General features: G+C 41.5%; 1 protein-coding gene across 1 annotated transcript in view; it reads left to right on the top strand.

Moving 5' to 3' along the window:
• The window catches only part of rapgefl1 (Rap guanine nucleotide exchange factor (GEF)-like 1), an 85535-nt gene extending 68411 nt beyond the window's left edge, over positions 1-17124 (top strand). Inside the window, exons 12-16 of the mRNA XM_034189699.1 lie at positions 1973-2023; positions 2295-2382; positions 4351-4415; positions 10313-10367; positions 10812-17124. Coding sequence (XP_034045590.1) covers positions 1973-2023; positions 2295-2382; positions 4351-4415; positions 10313-10367; positions 10812-10936 — 384 coding nt within the window. The 3' untranslated portion in view covers positions 10937-17124. The remainder of the gene's footprint in view (positions 1-1972; positions 2024-2294; positions 2383-4350; positions 4416-10312; positions 10368-10811) is intronic.
• The last annotated feature ends 3440 nt before the right edge of the window (positions 17125-20564 follow it).

The raw sequence follows: 20564 nt of genomic DNA, 5'->3' as shown, positions 1-20564 counted from the left end.
GTGCATGTCCACTGTGAGAGACATAATCTAAAAAAAAAAAAAAAAAATCCGGAAATCACAATGTATGATTTTTTTAAATAATTTATTTGTATGTTACTGCTGCAAATAAGTATTTGAACACCTGTGAAAATCAGTGTTAATATTTGGTACAGTAGCCTTTTCCTGTAGTATTTCACCAGGTTTGCACACACTGCAGCAGGGATTTTGGTCCACTCCTCCATACAGATCTTCTCCATATCTTTCAGGTTTGGAGTTTCAGCTCCCTCCAAAGATTTTCTATTGAGTTCAGGTCTGGAGACTGGCCAGGCCACTCCAGGACCTTGAAATGCTTCTTACGGAGCCCCTCCTTAGTTTCCCTGGCTGTGTGTTTGGGGTCATTGTCATGCTGGAAGATCCATCCATGACCCATCTTCAATGCTCTTACTGAGGGAAGGAGGTTGTTTGCAAAATTCTCGCAATACATGACCCAATCCATCCTCCCTTCAATACGGTGCAGTCGTCCTGTCCCCTTTGCAGAAGAGCACCCCCAGAGTATAATATTTCCACCCCCATGCTTCATGGTTGGGATGGTTTTCTTGGGGTTGTTCTCATCCTCTAAACATGGTAAATGGAGTTGATTCCAAAAAGCTCTATTCTGGTCTCATCTGACCACATGACCTTCTCCCATGCCTCCTCTGGATCATCCAGATGGTCACTGGTGAACTTCAAATGGGCCTGGACATGTGCTGGCTTGAGCAGGGGGACCTTGCTGCCCTACATGATTTTAAACCATGACAGCATCATGTGTTACTAATGTAATCTTTGTGTCTGCAGTCCCAGCTCTCTTCAGGTCATTGACCAGGTCCTCCTGTGTAGTTCTGAGCTTTCTCAGAATCATCCTTACCCCACAAAGTGAGATTTGCATGGAATCCCAGACCGAGGGAGATTTACAGTCATCTTGTGTTTCTTCCACTTGCTAATAAATAATCACAACAGTTGTTGTCTTCTACCAAGCTGCTTGCCTGTTGTCCTGTAGTCCATCCCAGCCTTGTGCAGGTCTACAGTTTTGTCCCTGGTGTCCTTAGACAGCTCTTTGGTCTTGCTATGGTGGACAGGTTGGAGTGTGATTGATTGAGTGTGTGAACAGGTGTCTTTTATACAGGTAACAAGTTCAAACAGGTGCAATTAATACAGGTAAAGAGTGCAGAATAAGAGGGCTTCTTAAAGAAAAATTAACAGGTCTGTGTGAGCCAGAATTCTTGCTGGTTGGCAGGTGTTCAAATACTTATTTGCAGCAGTTACGTACAAATAAATTATTAAAAAAATCATACATTGTGATTTCCAGATTTTTTTTTTTTTTTTTTTTTTAGATTATGTCTCTCACAGTGGACATGCACCTAAGATGAAAATTTCAGACCCCTCCATGATTTCTAAGTGGGAGAACTTGCAAAATCGCAGGGTTTTCAAATACTTACTTTCCTCACTGTATATAAAGGGTGTCACAGATCACAAAAGCCATGGCTCCAATCAGATGTGTTTTTTAAGCAACTGATAGGATAATTTAATTTGGATCGAGAAACAAAAGACAAATATTTCTTTTTCTATCTTTAAAAATGAGATAAGTTATGAAAACAAGCAACTTTTGCCTGTGGTCCCAAATGAATACAATATGTCCAGTGTTTTACAGAATATTTTCTAATAAAATACTTATCACTGCATAAAACTGCAATATTAACAGTATCAGTGAATAAAACAACTGCATTTTTCAAAATCATTTAAAGTAACAGTAAATCTGATCTGAGTTCATAATTGTAAAGAATTCTTTATTTCCATGAGAACATTGATTGATTGCACAAAGTCTTCTGGCCGTAGAATGAATGAATGACGGGTCCAGTAGCTGTCAGTTGTCGTCTGATCTGTGACCACCTTAAAGAGGGAATGGCCGTTACTATGGCGATGTCTGTGGTCATCATCTCTGTGCTTTTGTCTTCAGGGTCTCCCAGGAAAGTTCCGCAAGCAGTTTCAGCAGTTTGAGAGCATTGCGGTGAGCAGCACATTCACACTGCAGCACTCGGATCTGGTCTGGTTCTGATCGGGTCTTAACGGTCGATGGTTTACATCTTGTCCTCGTGGAACAGGGGACTCGAGAAATCAAACCGTTTTCAGAGTCAGGACACAAAAGAGGTTTTTGTTCAAACTGGGGACGCAGTCAGGAAAACGTCCAGAGGAACATTTCTGATTGTCTCATGAAGAACTGATAATCCAGATCAATAACACTGTTTGTCTGATCAATAACACGGTGTGTCTGATCCCAGGACCCCTCCAGAAACCACAAGTCCTACAGAGACCTGATCACCAGTCTGAGACCTCCACTGATCCCCTTCACACCTCTGCTGCTCAAAGGTACTCACAGATACTGCAGTAATACCACACGCACGCAGTATTCCCTGAAGTCGTCCACAGATTATTGATTTTAAATTGATGTTGATCCAAATCACGACTGCAGATTTTATTTTCTAACAAGATCTTTTGTGACTTTTTTTTTCTGTGCTCAAAAAACTGGTCCAGGTCAAACTATTGACCAGATAAAGGTTTTTTTTGGGGGGGGTTCTGGCCATGTTTGTGCCAATGAATATTCAATTAATTATTTATTTTTGATAGTTTAAACATTTTTAAAATAAGTAAAGCACCTGTCTCTCTCTGTCTCTGTTTGACTTTGTCTGTCTCTGTTTGTCTCTCTGTCTTTGTCGGTCTCTGTCTGTCTGTCTGTCTGCCTCTATCTGTCTCTGTCTGTCTGCCTTTGTCTGTCTCTGTTTGTCTGTCTGACTTTGTCGGTCTCTGTCTGTCTGTCTGACTGCCTCTATCTGTCTCTGTCTGTCTGCCTCTGCCTGTTTCTGTTTGTCTCTCTGTCTTTTTCGGTCTCTGTCTGTCTGCCTCTGCCTGTCTCTCTGTCTTTGTCGGTCTCTGTCTGTCTGTCTGTCTGCCTCTATCTGTCTTTGCCTGTCTGCCTTTGCCTGTCTCTGTTTGTCTCTCTGACTTTGTCGGTCTCTGTCTGTCTGTCTGTCTGCCTCTGCCTGTCTCTGTTTGTCTCTCTGTCTTTGTCGGTCTCTGTCTGTCTGCCTTTGCCTGCCTCTGCCTGTCTCTCTGTCTTTGTCGGCCTCTGTCTGTCTGTCTGTCTGTCTGCCTCTATCTGCCTTTGCCTGTCTCTGTTTGTCTCTCTGACTTTGTCGGTCTCTGTCTGTCTGTCTGTCTGCCTCTATCTGTCTTTTGCCTGTCTGCCTCTGCCTGTCTCTGTTTGCCTCTCTGTCTTTGTCGGTCTCTGTCTGTCTGTCTGCCTCTATCTGCCTTTGCCTGTCTCTGTTTGTCTCTCTGACTTTGTCGGTCTCTGTCTGTCTGTCTGTCTGCCTCTATCTGTCTTTGCCTGTCTGCCTCTGCCTGTCTCTGTTTGTCTCTCTGTCTTTGTCGGTCTCTGTCTGTCTGCCTCTGCCTGTCTTTCTGTCTTTGTCGGTCTCTGTCTGTCTGCCTCTATCTGTCTTTGCCTGTCTGCCTCTGCCTGTTTCTGTTTGTCTCTCTGTCTTTTTCGGTCTCTGTCTGTCTGCCTCTGCCTGTCTTTCTGTCTTTGTCGGTCTCTGTCTGTCTGCCTCTATCTGTCTTTGCCTGTCTGCCTTTGCCTGTCTCTGTTTGTCTCTCTGACTTTGTCGGTCTCTGTCTGTCTGTCTGTCTGTCTGTCTGCCTCTGCCTGTCTCTGTTTGTCTCTCTGTCTTTGTCGGCCTCTGCCTGTCTGCCTCTGCCTGTCTCTCTGTCTTTGTCGGTCTCTGTCTGTCTGTCTGTCTGTCTGCCTCTATCTGCCTTTGCCTGTCTCTGTTTGTCACTCTCTGACTTTGTCGGTCTCTGTCTGTCTGTCTGTCTGCCTCTATCTGTCTTTTGCCTGTCTGCCTCTGCCTGTCTCTAACTTTTTCTGTCTCCGTCTGTCTGCCTCCTCCTGTTTCTGTTTGTCTCTCTGACTTTTTCGGTCTCCGTCTGTCTGCCTCCTCCTGTTTCTGTTTGTCTCTCTGACTTTTTCGGTCTCCGTCTGTGTGCCTCTGCCTGTTTCTGTTTGTCTCTCTGTCTTTTTTGGTCTCCGTCTGTCTGCCTCTGCCTGTTTCTGTTTGTCTCTCTGTCTTTTTCGGTCGCTGTCTGTCTGCCTCTGCCTGTTTCTGTTTGTCTCTGACTTTTTCGGTCTCCGTCTGTGTGCCTCTGCCTGTTTCTGTTCGTCTCTCTGACTTTTTTGGTCTCTGTCTCTCTGCCTGCCTCTGTTTGTGTCTCTGTCTGCGTTTGCTTATGCCTGTCTCTGTTTCTGTCTGCCTGTTTGTCTCTCTGTCTCTGTCTCAGATTTGACATTTCTTCATGAAAGCTGTAAGACGTTTCACGGTGAGCTTGTCAACTTTGAGAAGATGGTGAGTAAAACAATGAGAATTTTTTTCCCACTGTGGGTGACAGTGTAGCACTCGGTCAATGGCCTCATTTACATGCGGACTAAGAATGCGGTTTCTATCTGTTTTCTGATTATTAAGTGGTCATGTAAACAGCAAAATCCAATATGCTTTATTGATAACGACCGCTATCTTATAAAGAGAAATCGGATTAATGCTGTCACGATCTGGACTTGGAATGGAAGAATTTATAAGTCCAAATGCAGAGGGAGACACAGATGGACTTGTGACAAAACCCAGGTGATTTATTTACAGCAAAATGATGAACAAAAGCATACAGGTGGATGGGAGAATTCCTCCCAGAAGGGAAAAAAAACATAAAAAATCCAGAAGTTACTACACGGAGGAACATACAGAACTCTAAGATCATCCACAGAAAGACAATGGACCCCCAGCTCAAGACAAACAAGGCGTGGTGTAAATAAGATCACTAATTGACACAGGTTTGAGTAATTGACACAGATGTGAATAATCACTAAAAAAAAAACTCAGGGAAGTGAAGTACTGAAAATAACCACACGAGGACAGCAAAACCAAAGCATTGCCAAGACATAACACCAGAACATCACATATACACAGAATATACATCTAAGAAATAAAAGGCAAACTGAAAGAGAAAAATAGGAACACTAAACCAGGAACCATCAAAGACCTAGGGAGAACTCAAACAACAAAAGTAAAGCTACCTACAAGAAAAAAGAAGAGAGACATGAAATGGGGGAGAAGCCAGGACCTGAAAAAAACCTTATGGCTACAAATACAACATGTCACAAAAAAAAGGATCAAAAACCATTTAGGACATAAACCACCTAACTTTGGTAATCAAAACTAGAAAGACTGGCCACAGAAGGAAAACATGATAGAGACCTAACCAGAACTGATGAGCACAGGAAATACAAGCTGAGTGGCCAGTGGACATGAGACACAAGAGACCGGGTGGAAATAAACATAAGACCAAACGTCTAGGACTAATGAGCAAGGAAATACTAGCAGAGTGGCCAGTGGACATGAGACACAAGAGACTGGGTGGAGATAAACATAAGACCAAACTTCTAGGTCTAATGAGCAAGGAAATACTAGCAGAGTGGACTGTGGACATAAGACACAAGAGACCGGGTGGAGAACACAGAGACAAGACGGAAGAAAGGTGACAAGTGCACAAGTTAGGACACTCACCCACACAAAGACAGAAGAACAAGTGTATGGCATTTCACACATGCACACACACTTACACACAAAGACAGACAGGAGAGCAGGTGCACCATCCAACAGGAAGACAAACCCAGACAGACAGGTGTGGACTCAGAGGTGAAACAAATCTAAACAAATCCATACAAGACCAATGACGAGAGAGTGTGACCTTCAGGATGAAATTAAACATGCAACAGACTAGAACAGAAAACTGACCTATTTCCCAAAAGAACCCCAGCCGGGTGGGCCGCTGCGCGGAACCATCACAGACACACATGGATTTCTCCCCATTACTCTGATTTCTTCGGTACATGTGACTTATTTTGTTTACGTTTGCACATGTGTAATAGCAGCTGTCACTCACATTTCCAGAGGTACAGCGGGACACACTGCTGCCTCCTGGGGGCTCATAACTAGGGTTTGGGCCGATCCAATCCCTGATCGGTATTGGGTTCCGATACAGCAGCTCAGAGCACAGCTGAAAAGGACAGCCGAACAGAGATTCAATTTCTCTCTCTCCACTGAATGGGAAAAATCTCCATTAAAATCCTAATCCAGAGTTACTTGCGTGAGCGCCGCTGATGATCATTTAGAATTTTACAGTTTATTTTACAGTTGAAAGGCTTCGTGTTTGCTCAGCAGGAAAATGGTGAGTGAAGGAGAGACAGAGTGAGGGAGAGAGAGACAAAGAGAGCGAGAGAGAGAGAGAGAGAGAGAGTGAGAGGGGGAAGAGATAGAGAGTGAGGGAGAGAGCGAGAGACCGAGAGAGTGAGGGAGAGAGAGAGAGAGGACTTTTTCTTTTTTTGTTTTTGCTCCAACACTTGATTTGACAATGTAAAAGTATGTTTCAGTTGAAATTGAATTGAGAGAGAGACAGAGGGAGAGAGGACTTAAGGCCCAGTCACACGGCACTAATGAAGGACAACGAAGCCTAAACAAAACAAGAAATCTGGACTTTTGTTGACTTTCTTTGGCATCATTTAGCCTTCGCACAGCTTTGTTCCTGCAACTGGCGCTTCGTCAGGATTTTTAAACTGTTGAAAAATTTGAAGGAATGCCTCTGACAACCTCAATTTGTTCGTATTTCGTTTTGCTGTCGTTCTTGACAGTTTATCGTTTGCTTAGTTTTTGTAACGTTAGCATTTAGTTTGACTTCGTTAGATCAGATGAAGGTTTTCATCCAGTGCAGAAACCGGTTTGTGAGTGCTGCTGTGGAGGAGAAATGCAGCTCTTCCGCGGCGGTGCTGGTGTGTGGTGTGGGGCTTCTGCCGCTGCATGTGATGGGGCAAGTGCAGCTGCTGTCATGCCTGGGCAGCCAGGAAGAATTTGTCGGACTCCTCCGCCAGCGCACAGCAGTCCGTGATTGTGGTGCTGGCCAGAACTGTTCACACCTGAGGAGAGAGTTGCTGCACAAAAAGTCTGGTGGGTGTCCTCTCAGGAGCTGCAGCATTCTGTCCATGAACTCTGAAGGGCTTGCTGTCCTCCAGCCCATGCAGAAAGAAGATCCTGCTGGCCCTTTCAGCGTCTGACAGTTCAAAGGTTTTGAGGAGGTGATCCTTGATTGCTGCATATTTGTTCACGGTGGGGGGCTTTGCAGGAGTGCGATTAGCCTCGTTGCCGTAGAGCTGCTGAGGGCCGTCACAACATAATTATATTTCATGTCGTCTGCGGTGATCTCTCAGAGCGAATTGCGCCTCGGTTTGTGCAAACCAGGCGGCACTTTACAGAAGTGTGAGTTTGACCATCTAGTGTGAAAAAGGTTTCAGCCGCAGCGGACATTTGTGTGTGAACAGCTTTGATCCACAGAGGTGTGACATATGAAAACAGAAAACCTAGTGTGTTTGCAAATGGCTGCATTCTTTTCTGAACAACATTTGAGTCGCTGAATCATGTACGAGACAGTCCTTTTGTGCGCGTGTGTACATGCACATGTGCTACAACACAGTCAAACACTAAATGCATTCATCCAGAGTGAATCAGCTGGAGAGAAGGTTAAGTGCATGCATGTATGTGTGTATCTTATCAAGCGCACGTGCATGTGACTGACTGCATGATCACCCAGCCGCAGCGTGGTGATCAGAAACACCAGGGTTTTGAAAAAAAAAAAGCCAGCGAGAGAGAGAGAGAGACTGCTATCCCCACCCACACACACACTCTCTCTTCTGAGGATTCTGATGATGAAGGAGATGATTCCTCTTTTGTTCTGTATGAGCAACCAGAGCAGGTGGATCCACCGATGTGCGCACAGATCTCCACAGTGGGACGGATCGCTTGCTTCTCTTTGCATCTTCTCCAAGGACTCAGGCACTACAGAGCTCTCTCTCAGCACCAAGTCCTGGAATGCAGAGCAGGATGCAGACACACAGTGCTCCAGCAGTTCCAGGCGTGTTTTCTTTAAAGCATCGAGATCAACGTTAACGTCGGTTTTGTTTTGTTCCTCTTTCGTTCCTTTTGCGCTCCTGATTTGCAGGCCATTCAGTGATGAGAAAAGTCAAAAGCTCATTCGTCCACCTTTTCTCGACAATTTGTGACTTTTTTACTTTTTACATTTGTTCAGGAATCATTGTATGCCGTGTGACCGGGCCACATCAAATCTAGACTTGCATCTTAGATGTACCTTCTGGCAAATTGTAACTGAACTTTCAGGTCTTTTTAAAAAAATATACTCCTCTAAACACTTCATCATGAAGCTGTATAACTGGGAACACAAAATATCCACATAAAATCAACAATCATGATAATAATAATATTAAAGCAAACAGAGCTCTGGTATCAGATCAGAAAAGTATCGGTATCGGCAGATATCCAAAATCAGGTATCGGGATCAGATCAGAAGTGAAAAAATGTGGATTGGTGCATCCCTACTCATAACATCCTTCATCAGGTCACAAAGTTTTGAGAGTCTGTTGTGTGTCCAAAAAAATTGCCAGGACACACAAGCTTCAGCGTTCCTGTGTGTTGTTTCAGTGTTCTAAAGAGCAAATTTCTTGGCGATCTATGCGGTTTATAGACAAACATATTAAAGCCTGACATCATATTTCCACTGTTTGTACATGGGCACATCAACGCTGCACATCTCTTCACTGAGAGAGAGGGGTGAGAGAGAGAGGGGTGAGAGAGAGAGAGAGAGAGGGGGGGCAGAGAGAGAGAGAGAACGAGAGAGAGGAAGAGGGGAAGAAAAAGAGAGGGGAGAGAGAGAAGGAGGGAGAGAGAGTGAGATGGAGAGGGGGAGAGAGCGAGAGAGGGGGGAGAGTGAGATGGAGAGGGAGAGAGAGAGAGGGAGATGGGGAGAGAGGATGAAGAGAGAGAGTGTCTTTTTGTTGATACAGTCTATGCCCTGCCTACTTTGTCCACTTTAAAAGAGATCCAACTTATGAACTGAAATCATGTAAACCAGGTTTTTCCAGTTATTGCATTACTGAAGTGCATGTAAATGCAAAGATCAGATTATTACTGTTATCTGATTACTCCAGATGATCAGATTATTATGGTCATGTAAACGTGCTCAGTGAGTAAGTGAGTTAGCAGGGGTCGGTACACAGATAGGCAGTCCAACAGTACAAAAAACATCAGGCAGGCGTGATCAAACATGATGAGGCAACAATAGCAAGGCAAAAACACATGAACAGAGCTGGAAGGAAGGCACAAGTCACATCGATCTGGAAAGGGACCTGAGCACACTGTGAGGCTTAAATAGCACACAGGTGATGAGCTGCAAATCAAGAACAGGTGTGTCGAGAAACGTCCAGAACCAGGGTGTGGCCAGACAGAGAGGAACGCCCACCACCAAGCACCACAAGAGAGGCAAGAAAGAACAGGACAGAGAAAACCCAATCAGAAAGACAGAGCAAGAGAGAAGACAGAACACAAAACCAATCCAACATAAAAATCAAAAAAACACAAACCGAACAAAATCCAAATCATGACAGTTACTTAGTAAGAGTCAGATGATCAACTACAACATCATTGTTGTTTTCTCGACCTGCTTACGCCAACCAAGAGTCATTGGTGGGGGGGCTGTAGCCTATCCCAGCAGTTATAGGGCGGGAGGTGATGTACACCCTGGACAGGATGCCGGTCTATCACAGGGCAACATATAGACAGAGAAACTCATTCATGCTCCCACGCCAATTAAAAGTTTGCAATTCCACCTAACCTGCATGCCTTTGGAAGTGGGAGGAAGCCGGAGCTCCAGGAGGGAACCCATAAGAACAAGGGGAGAACATGCAGACTCCACACAGAAAGACCCCAGTTGGGAAGCCATTCCAGGACCGTGCAGCTACCTAGTTATGATTTTATTATTGTCATTTCAGAAGAAGCAGTAGTAAGTCCTATATTGACCCACTGGTGCTAGTGCTTTTGTCCGGATTCCCTAGCATCAAGCGTATCAGACTCCACAACTCCAACAGGTTACTTTCCCATCTGAGGCTGGTACTCATTTACAGCTGGGTGGACTGATATAATGTAGATTAAGTGTTTTATCCAAGGACACAAACGGGTCACAAGCCCTGATGTACATATTGGCGGGCCAGCTCCTTATCTGTTCAGCTACCCACTTCTCAGGCTTTAATTTTCATACTTTTCCATAGCTTTCTGTTATTCTTTTGTTATTTACCTTCATTTTCCTTCTTCTGTTCCTCTCTTCTCCTTTTTTCTTTCCCTCCCTGCAGCATAAAGTTGCAGACATGGTGAGAAACATCAGACGGTACCGGAGTTCTCAGCTAGGTACCACAAACACACTAACATCATGTGAAGTCTTGACATGTGCCTGTTTCATGATGTGTAACTACAGTTTGCAGACAACACTTTATCTTAGAAGCCTTGCTCAGATTCATCAACAGTGCCCCCTTGCTGTGAAGGCTCAAATCTGCCTTTTGGTTATTGTCATATTTCTTCTTCTTCTTCTTCTTCTTAGTATTATTATTATTATTATTATGGCGTAGTTTTTGTTATTTACTAAACAAACCTCAGATTATTTTTTTACATATTGTGTTTACTTTAAAAATGGAAAAAATGGGTGTTAGAAATATCGGTCACCAAATTCAATCCTCCTTGTCCCTGATTGGCCAGTTCTGATCAGTCCAGATCCTCCAGGCTTTCGTTTGGGAAGGATAGGTTTATTTCATATTCCTAATGCTTAAAATTTTCTTTTACTTTGTTACTTGGTAGCTATGGATACAGAGACGTCCCCCTCCCACCTCCAGACGAAGGCCTACATCCGCCAGTTACAGGTGATTGACAACCAGAACCTCCTGTTTGAGATGTCCTGCAAGCTGGAGCCCAAAGACACATAGAGGAGGTGTGTCAAACTGGACTTCATGTGCAGGCTCCTCCTTCAACAGCTCTCTGTCCCAATCACTGCCATGCACTCTGACGACTTCTGACCCATGCATAACTTCCTTAAAATGCCAGCCGAACTTAGAAGACTTCGCAGCGGTTCTTCCGGGATCTGGTCCCTGTCCTCAATGTTCATGTTCTCTCTCCACGCTTTGTGAAGATTTGTGGAAGGTCTGTCAAGGATGTTTAGGAACCTTCAGCAAAGAGTGATCACAGATGTTTCCTCTAACTTTTCTATGAAGCAAATTTTCCCCGAGGCTGCTGCTGAATCCTTGATCCAGAAGTAACTCCATTCTATATTTAGGATCCAGAACATTTTGTGTTCTGCAAGTTGATGAGACCAGAAAAACCACATCCTTCAAAAACATCTTGTAGAAGATGAGTGTAGCGCTGTCACTGTGGATTTTCTTCACCGATTGTTTTTATAAGTAATCCAGCTGCTGTTTATCGAAACCTGCACCGTCCGGCCTGAAGTCCAACGCGTTCCAAAACCTGTTTAGTCTAAATCAGACGGATGCTGCTTTCAAATGCGTTGTCTCATCTTTATGATCAGATGACACATTTAAAGGTTTCCAACAAAATATTTTTCCTCCTTCCTGATTGGTCAGAATCAGATGTCAAGGGGTGGAAAATTCCCTATTTAAATAATTGATTGATTGAAAATTTTCTTATGTTATAATTTGTTCCATGTCTTCACTGAAGGTTTTCTCATTTTCTTCTTTGATATTTTACATCAAGAATGAAACACTTAAAAGTGCTGCTAAGTTTAATCTGGTTTAAACAAAATATTACTTTTTAACTTAAACGTAGTTAAATTACAGATAGTTTTCTTTAAAACTCTTTTCCTGCAGCTGCTTTAAAGGGCTTTAAGATGGTTTGTTAAAAAAAAAGAGAAATTATAAAAGATGGTTTTAAATCAGTCAATTTCAAAGTTAAAATGAAAGTTTAAAAAAAATCTGAATGCTCGAAGATAATGTTTCATCAACTGATTTAAAATGATTTCATACTTGTGTTCAGTTTCAAAGCAGATATGATCTTTGAAGTGATTTCAGACAGCTTTAAATGATAAAACCTCTTAAACTGATTGTAAGCCAGTTAAAGTAGAAATAAATTGCTTTTAAATGATTCTACAGTGAAGACAGACCATTTTACAAGTTGCTCACTTTCAGATTGACGTTTTTTAAAACTGATTGTCAAAAGCCAACATAATATGTAGAATTTTAAAAGAACAGGTAAAATGTTATTTGATGATGTTTGCTCAAGCTCTCAAATTTAAAAATTTATTTTGCAGAATTTTTATGGATTAAATAACTGATTACTTAAAAGAAATCACTAGTGACAGCAGCTGTATTTTTCCTCTTGATGAACGCGTCTGTTTCAGTCTTTCTGGGAGGAACAGTTGTGAACGCTTCCGTTTGCTAAAAGCGTTCTCATCTTCGTCACTTCTGAAAACTGAATAAGTCAACGGCGGCCTCGGACATTTGGAAGATTTAAAGAAACAAAAACCTTTTTGTGCCATCACTCCATGTCCTGTGATGTCTGATCAATCAGACGACAGACAATCTGACGCCTGCTGAACCTTGACCCCCAACAAGAAACTGGTGACGGAACTGATGTCATGGAGCCGACACCCATTTCCATGATCTTTCTTTTTCTTTATCACAAAAGTTTTGTGTGATTGTTTGCAGAGAAGCAGCGACGGACGGCAAACGTCCCGTTGTGATCCAGAGATGCTCACTCACGTGGTTCTCGGACCCTCAGCCACCAGGATGCCCCTGGACTCTGGTTCTGTACCAGAACAAACACAATTGACAAAGACTTTTCAGGTGGAACCAGTCAAGACTGGTTTTCTTACATGAAGCAGCGACATCACGTCTTTGGTTTACAGGAGTGGCGCTCAGAAAAGTTTACGAATTAATCTATTTTTTCATCACTTAAATAATAACGGGCAGTTGTGCCAAATGTTGACAGTTTACATTGTCTGAATGTTCCTAAGAGGTAGAGGTCTTCCCGGGTCCAGACCAGCTGAAACCGACCTGTGGAACTTCCATCTGAACCCAAAAGTGCACAAATTAATTGACCTGAAACTAAACACACCCATTTTAAAAATACATGTGCAGCAGAACGCGGAACAGTCGCATTGATTATGACTCTTAATCAAATTCAGGAGATGTTGCAGAGAAAATGTAAATAATTACATGTGAAGAAGACATTAATTTACTAAAGTGCACACACCTTTCATCTCATCTCACAGCGCACTCACAGTCATCCTGTGACCGAAACATACAGATACAAAGGAGCGACGCATCAGCGCACAATTAAGGTTTTCAGCCTGAAAATCCAAAGTGGTGATTTTACACAAGTATCACGTCCTGTGGGTGTGGCCACGGCGAAGGAGGAAAAGAAAAGTGCTGCTACAAGTGGCCTTTACAGAAGCATCTTCTACATATGAGTGCCAGTGTGTGTGTGAGGCACTCGTGTCAGTGTGCGGCGCTCAGTGTGTGATGCACAGTGTGCGACAGTCAGTGTGCGATACTCGGTGTCTAATTGTGTCATCTAAAGCCACACCTCTCCTCGTCACTGTAATATTCCTGTCTTATATTTTGTAGTTCATCCAGCGTAAAACTTGTGCCAAATGAACATACAGATCCACCACCGACCCCGAGTAAAACACAAGAGAAGCCAAAGGGACTTACTTTATTCTTTGTAGTTGGTGTGAAGTACTCTGAACCCTCTGCTGTCCACGTGCTCTCTCCTGATCACAGCTGAGCGGATGTGCGCTCTGAACTGGCCCCGCCCAAAATAAACTGACTTCTGTTGCCCAAAACTGGTTTAAGAGTCTAAAAACCCAAGAGGTCCCGGGAAGACCTCTCTTGTAAAGTCTTGGAACATGTGACATAAGCAGTGATGATGCGTTCACTGTCTGGAGTGCTGCATTTGAGGACACTTTGTGTGGACTGGTCTCACTGGTTTCAGATCTGTTCATTCTGCATTGGTGTACTGAGTCTGGAGACATTCACAGATGCTTCATTTTGGGACATTTTGTTTACTGAAAATTAATTTTATTGTTACACATTTGTACAACGATGGACAGAGGGACACTTTCCCTTTTAAAGGCCACGCTGCTGTTATTCTGTTTTGTTTTGTTTTAATTTTTACTGTAAAATTCTGCATTGCTGCCGAATCTTCATGGCTAGCTAATTTTTTGATGTGAAATTAATCCAGAAGTTTTGTTTTGTTGTTTGTTTGTTTGTTTTCCACTTGTGAGATGGGTTGCAGCTCTTGTGGAGACTTTCAGTCTTCTGCAAACTAAATATTTTTCGTTTTTTGTCTGTTTGATGGACAAAAAAAAAAAATAATTACAAGTTGTCATCACTGTTAAAGTGTGGTGGATTTTATGTCAGTCTTCTAATATTTGATATTAATTGATTAATTGGTTAATCACAAGAGATTAATGTCAATAATTGTTACTTGTAGCACTGCACAATGTAAAGGACCTTTAGTCTCAAAATAGTTAAAAAACACATTTGTTGAATTTAAAATTGTAAAACTTTTCCAAAAAAAAAAAATCTTTATTTTTTTCACTCCAACATTCATTTTGCAAATATTTGTTAAACATTGCAAAATGTATTGTTTTTTTTTAAAGAAGTGAAACAGTTAGAAATACAGTTTAAAAACTTTGTTTTGTTATTAATAAGAACAAACACTAAATTATTGTTTAAGGATTTTTTTTATTTAGCATTCGAGAGCTGAAATAAATGAACGTGCAGAGAAACAGCAGCATGGCCCTTTAAAAAGGTGAGCGTTTTCTGATTGGATTATCAAGTGGCAACCTGGCAGATGTGTTTACGGAAAACGTCACTTTTTTCCAGTTTTGAACATTTGAACAACCAATCAGCTTTAAGGAATGACCTAGTCAGCTGATCTTCTGGGATTGGTTGTTGATCCACAGAGCTCTCCTGCCATTGGTGGAATGTGTGGCCTGATGGCTGGAGGAGCAGCTGGCAGCAGCCGAGGCAATAAGGTGGTTCATCAACTTTTTGAAGCAACGAAGCACTTTTGCCAAACCTCAGGGTGACTGAGAGACAGAGCGAGGTTTAGTTTACTATAATAATCTTCTATTTTAGATTTTTAGTCGCGTTCAGTTGTGCTGCAATTTATTGTGTTTGTATGCTAACAGAAACCTGCTCAGTTGTTTCACGTTACAGTCAGCTTGTAAAAAACACTGTATGTGCTGCCCTCTAGTGGCCACAGAGACATAGCTAAAAGATTTATTCATTTGGCTCTTTGTTCCCTGATGTTGGGCCAGTTACTTCCAACATGCAATACATTATAGATGTATGTAAGTAATGCATTAAATTACAGTATTACTGTCTCTGAATTGTAATGCATTACGGGCTTCTGCATTACTTTTGAGTTACTTTCACCAAAATAACTGCACAAGTACGACTTTGCATTCAAAAATACAGTTCACTGCAGGTCGTTATACATCCAGTGGAGGGCGATGTGGTAAAGCATAATGACTGTAGGCCCATAAGGCTATTAACAACAATATAATTAATATAATTGGTGCAATGATGGCTCAAGGTGCAACACAAGTCTTCTTTGGACTCTTTGCTTGCCAGTTCTCTGGCTCTTCATTCACTGGCTCTCTGGCTTTTCTTTAACAAGCCGACTCTTCATGTATCAGCTCTCAGGTTGGTTGTTCACTGGCTCTTTGGACCTTCATTTGCTGGCTCTCCGGCTCTTCATTTGCTGGCTCTCCGGCTCTTCGTTTGCTGGCTCTCTTCTTCTTCATTTGCTGGATCTCTGGCTCTGTTCGCTGGCTCTCATGATCTTCATTTGGTGGCTCGCTGGCTCTTTGTTCACTTGCTCTTCGTATTCTGGCTCTCTGGCTCTTTGTTTGTTAGCTCTTTGGATCTTCATTTGGTGGCTCTCTGGCTCTTCTTTTCCAGGCTCTCTTGCTCTTTGTTCGCTGGCTCTCAGAATCTTTGTTTGCTGGCTCTCTTGCTCTTTGTTCGCTGGCTCTTAGGATCTTCATTTGGTGGCTCTCTGGCTCTTCGTTTGCTTGCTCTCTTAATCTTTTTGTTCTGGCTCTCTGGGTCTTCAGTCACTGGCTTTTTGGATCCTCATTTGTGGCCCCCTGACTCTTCGATTACTGTTTCTCTGGCTGTTCATGAAAAAGACAGACGAGTTTGGCTCTCCGTCAGGTCATTGAATGGTTTTTCTGCAAAGAAACTCGACACTGAAGGAACAGAAAGCCAAATGTTTCATTGATTTATTGTGACACATTAAAACTGAGTGGATGAGAGCCAATTGAACAAATCTTTTAAAGAAAAGAGTTGGAACTTTAAAAAAAAATCTTTCACAATTCGCTGAATCACGAATGAGGTGTCAGTACTTTGTTAATTCTAAGGAATTACTTTGAAATTCAGGGGGGGAAAGTATAAATTCCAAAATAAAAATTAGAGTTCTGAGAGGAAAAAAATGAACAGGTTTGTTCATAGCTTGAATTCTGAGAGAATTTGTGAATTTAAGAATGTGTATAACCTGAATTCTAAATAACATTTTGTATTTTAATTTTTTTTAAATATATAGAACAACTCTGAAATTCAAATGATTCTGACAATTCATATTCTGAATTTTGACAATATCAGAAAAACAGAATTCTTTTCTGACTTCTGATAAAATTCTTAATTAATCAAAGATCTGATTTCACTGTCAAACTCTGTTGAAATTCTGACTTTTCTCTTGTGAAATCTGACGTTCAGGTGAAGACATTTGATCATGTGAACCTCTCAAGGTGACATCATCATTAGTCTGTCTCAGGACTTCTCACTTGTGGGCGTAGTCACAAGCCCCATCCATATACTAACTTTAATGATTAATGCCACCAAGAAGCCATCTGGGACCTGTTTCAGAAAGCAGGTTCAACAAAGCCCGAGTGTAAACTTGATCTCTGGGTTGACTAACTGAGCTGGAAAGTAGAAGAGGTGATCAGAGTTAGTTCCCTCAGCTCTAAGTCCAACTAATCCTAAGGAGATTAAAAAAAAACTCCACATCAATGGAACACAGATAACAGGATTCACCATGGCAACAGGTGAAAAAAGCTAAATCAGTGGACTTAAAAATAATAGAATATGAGTCTATATTTATACGTTAGCAGCATCAGAAGAAGGCATGACTGAAGCTGTGTACGAGTATTAATTAAAAAAAAAGAAAAATTTTATTGAGTGTTCCATTTAGTCAACATTTGCATTTTTAAACACATTGTATATAGACAGACATACATGTATTTGAACACATAACAACGGCTCAAAATTATATACTATCAATTTTAATATGCACAGTACACAAATCAAGTCAGTCAGAAATATAAATCAAATTTTGTATCCTTGATGCAGATAATGAGTGATATCAAGTAAATGCTGATGCTGATTAAAATATCCTAAACAAATTTCTAAACAAACTACTCTTCTCCACCCGCTCTCATTGGAATGCACCATTTAACATCAGGATTTTACAACCCTAATTCCAGTAAAGTTGGGACGTTGTGTAAAATATAAATAAAAACAGAATGCAATGATTTGCAAATCCTCTTCAACTTATATTCAATTAAATACACCAAAAGACAAGATATTTAATGTTCAAACTGATAAACTTTATTGTTTTTGTGCAGATATTTTCTCATTTTGAAATGGATGCCTGCAACACGTTTCAAAAAATCTGGGACAGTGGTATGTTTACCACTGTGTTACATCACCTTTCCTTCTAACAACACTCAATAAGCATTTGGGAACTGAGGATAATAATTGTTGAAGCTTTGTAGGTGGAATTCTTTCCCATTCTTGCTTGATGTATGACTTCAGTTGTTCAACAGTCCGGGGTCTCTGTTGTTGTATTTTGCGCCACACATTTTCAATGGGTGACAGGTCTGGACTGCAGGCAGGCCAGTCCAGTACCCGCACTTTTTTACTGTGAAGCCACGCTGTTGTAACATGTGCAGAATGTGGCTTGGCATTGTCTTGCTGAAATAAGTAGGGACGTCCCTGAAAAAGACGTTGCTTGGATGGCAGCATGTGTTGCTCCAAAACCTGGATGTACCTTTCAACATTGATGGTGCCATCACAGACGTGTAAGTTGCCCGTGCCATGGGCACTAACACACCCCCATACCATCACAGATGCTGGCTTTCGAACTCTGCGCTGGTAACAACCTGGATGGTCTTTTTCCTCTTTTGTCTGGAGGACACGACATCCATGAGTTCCAAAAACAGTTTGAAGCGTGGACTCATCAAACCACAGCACACTTTTCCACTTTGCGTCTGTCCATTTCAAATGAGCTCGGGTCCAGAGAAGGTGGCAGCATTTCTGGATGTTGTTGACGAACTGTGTTAACTGACAGCAGTTTTCTGAAGTGTTCCTGAGCACACGCGGTAAGACCCTTTCCACATTGTCAGTTTTTAATGCAGTGCCGACTGAGGGATCAAAGGTCACGGGCATTCAATGTTAGTTTTCGGCCTTTCCGCTTACATGTAGAAAGTTCTCCAGATCCTCTGAATCTGATTATATTATGGACTGTAGATGATGGAATCCCTAAATTCCTTGCAATTGAACGTTGAGAAACATTGTTCTTAAACTGTTGGACTATTTTTTCATGCAGTTGTTCACAAAGTGGTGATCCTCGCCCCATCTTTGCTTGTGAATGGCTGAGACGTTTGGGGATGCTCCTTTTATACCCAATCATGACACTCACAATTAGTGTCCTCAGTTCCCAAATGCTTATTGTGTTGTTAGAAGGAAAGGTGATGTAACACAGTGGTAAACATACCACTGTCCCAGATTTTTTGAAATGTGTTGGAGGTATCCATTTCAAAATGAGCAAATATTTGCACAAAACATTAAAGTTTTTCAATTTGAACATTAAATATCTTGTCTTTGTGGTGTATTCAGTTGAATATAGGTTGAAGAGGATTTGCACATCATTGTGTTTTGTTTTTATTTACATTTCACACAACGTCCCAACTTCATTGGAATTGGGGTTGTAAACAGATGGTCCTAGAACCCCCCATCCTTGAGTACCTCTTTCCGCCAGCGATAGCGTGTATATATAGTGTGTATGAGAACTTCATTCAGCCCCCCTCTCTGACTTTTGAGTCCACCATCTATGGCCCATCCACCGTGTCACTTGTTTATAAAAACTCAGTCAAACCGATGGTGATCAGTGTGATCTGATCACTGTTTACCGACGGAGAGTCTCAAAACAAAAAGTTTCTTTCAACCTGCTTTCTGAAACAGGGCCCTGAAATCTGAAGCATTTTTAAACGCAGGCCGAAACCTGCTGTGGTTGGCCAATCACAGCGTGTCATACATCTTACCGCTGTGTTGATAAATAAAAATATGTGTACATCTTACAGACTGTAAATAAACACAAATATTAATGGAGACTCTATTTTATGTACAAGCTGAGAGATGAACTCTGGAGAAAATTCAGATTTTTTTTTATTTTTATTTTTTTTTGTAAAGGTGACAGAATGTGTACAGCGACGATAAAGAAATTATGACTTTATGATGAATTGTACAGTGAATTCTCTTCTGTTGGTTTTTGTTTGTTTTCTAAAGTTTTGAGATTATGTTTGGTTTTGTACAGAAGTGGTTGTTTACATCAGTAAGACTTATTTCTGTTAAAATCTGATGGACAATGTGATTGGAGCAGAGGTCTAGGGGGTGGGGCCTGCAAGAAAAAAAATGCAAAATAATGGCAGGCATTTTATCAGATTATTCTTTCTGAATTATTTGCAAAAACAGGCAAAAAAAAAAAAAATATCTTAAGCAATTATATTTCAAAATAATTCGGTAATTCAGTTGCATTTAGGCAACAACTTGAGATTATTCACAAATGAAACCTTTAGCTGCTTGACAAAAGTGCGTGTATATATATATATATATATATATATATATATATATGCACACACATGATCATATTCTGACATTTTATGGAGATGCATGACATTTTATGTGGCGAGGTGGCAAAGTGGTTAGTACACTTGGTTTCAAAACAGAAGGTTCCTGGTTCAAGACCACCTGTGCACGTTCCTCTTGCAATGTGAAGGTGCGTCATGAACATCTGGTATAAAACGTGTGCCACTGTGGTGACCCGGACCGAAAAGGGAGAAGCTGAAAGACCTCAGTATGGAGAAAACCATGTAGTTATTGATTGTAAAATCATTTCCAAGACACATTGTTAACTGATTAGTTAATTGTTAGAAAAACAGTGAGTATTTTAATCATTTGTTTACTTCAAGCAAAAATACCAATTTGTTTCCCCACATTGTAAATGACCCCCAACACCACCACCACACCCCCAGTCATAAAAAGAAGCCTTAAGAGACGTCACTGCTCTTACAAAAATGTCATTGTCTTAAAGCTGGATGAAAAAAAATCTTTATCTGAAAATCAGAACAGAAGAAGGAAAAGTTGAACAGCTGGTCATATTATTGTGAAACTGATTGATGGAAATACTGAAAGTGTGTTTGTCCCGTCTCACCCAGACTTCTGCTCCATCTGTGTTCAAACTACAGGAAAG

This window comes from Thalassophryne amazonica, chromosome 16 (assembly GCF_902500255.1).
Source record: "Thalassophryne amazonica chromosome 16, fThaAma1.1, whole genome shotgun sequence".
NCBI lineage: Eukaryota > Metazoa > Chordata > Actinopteri > Batrachoidiformes > Batrachoididae > Thalassophryne > Thalassophryne amazonica.
This window is presented reverse-complemented; position numbering and strand designations above follow the sequence as displayed.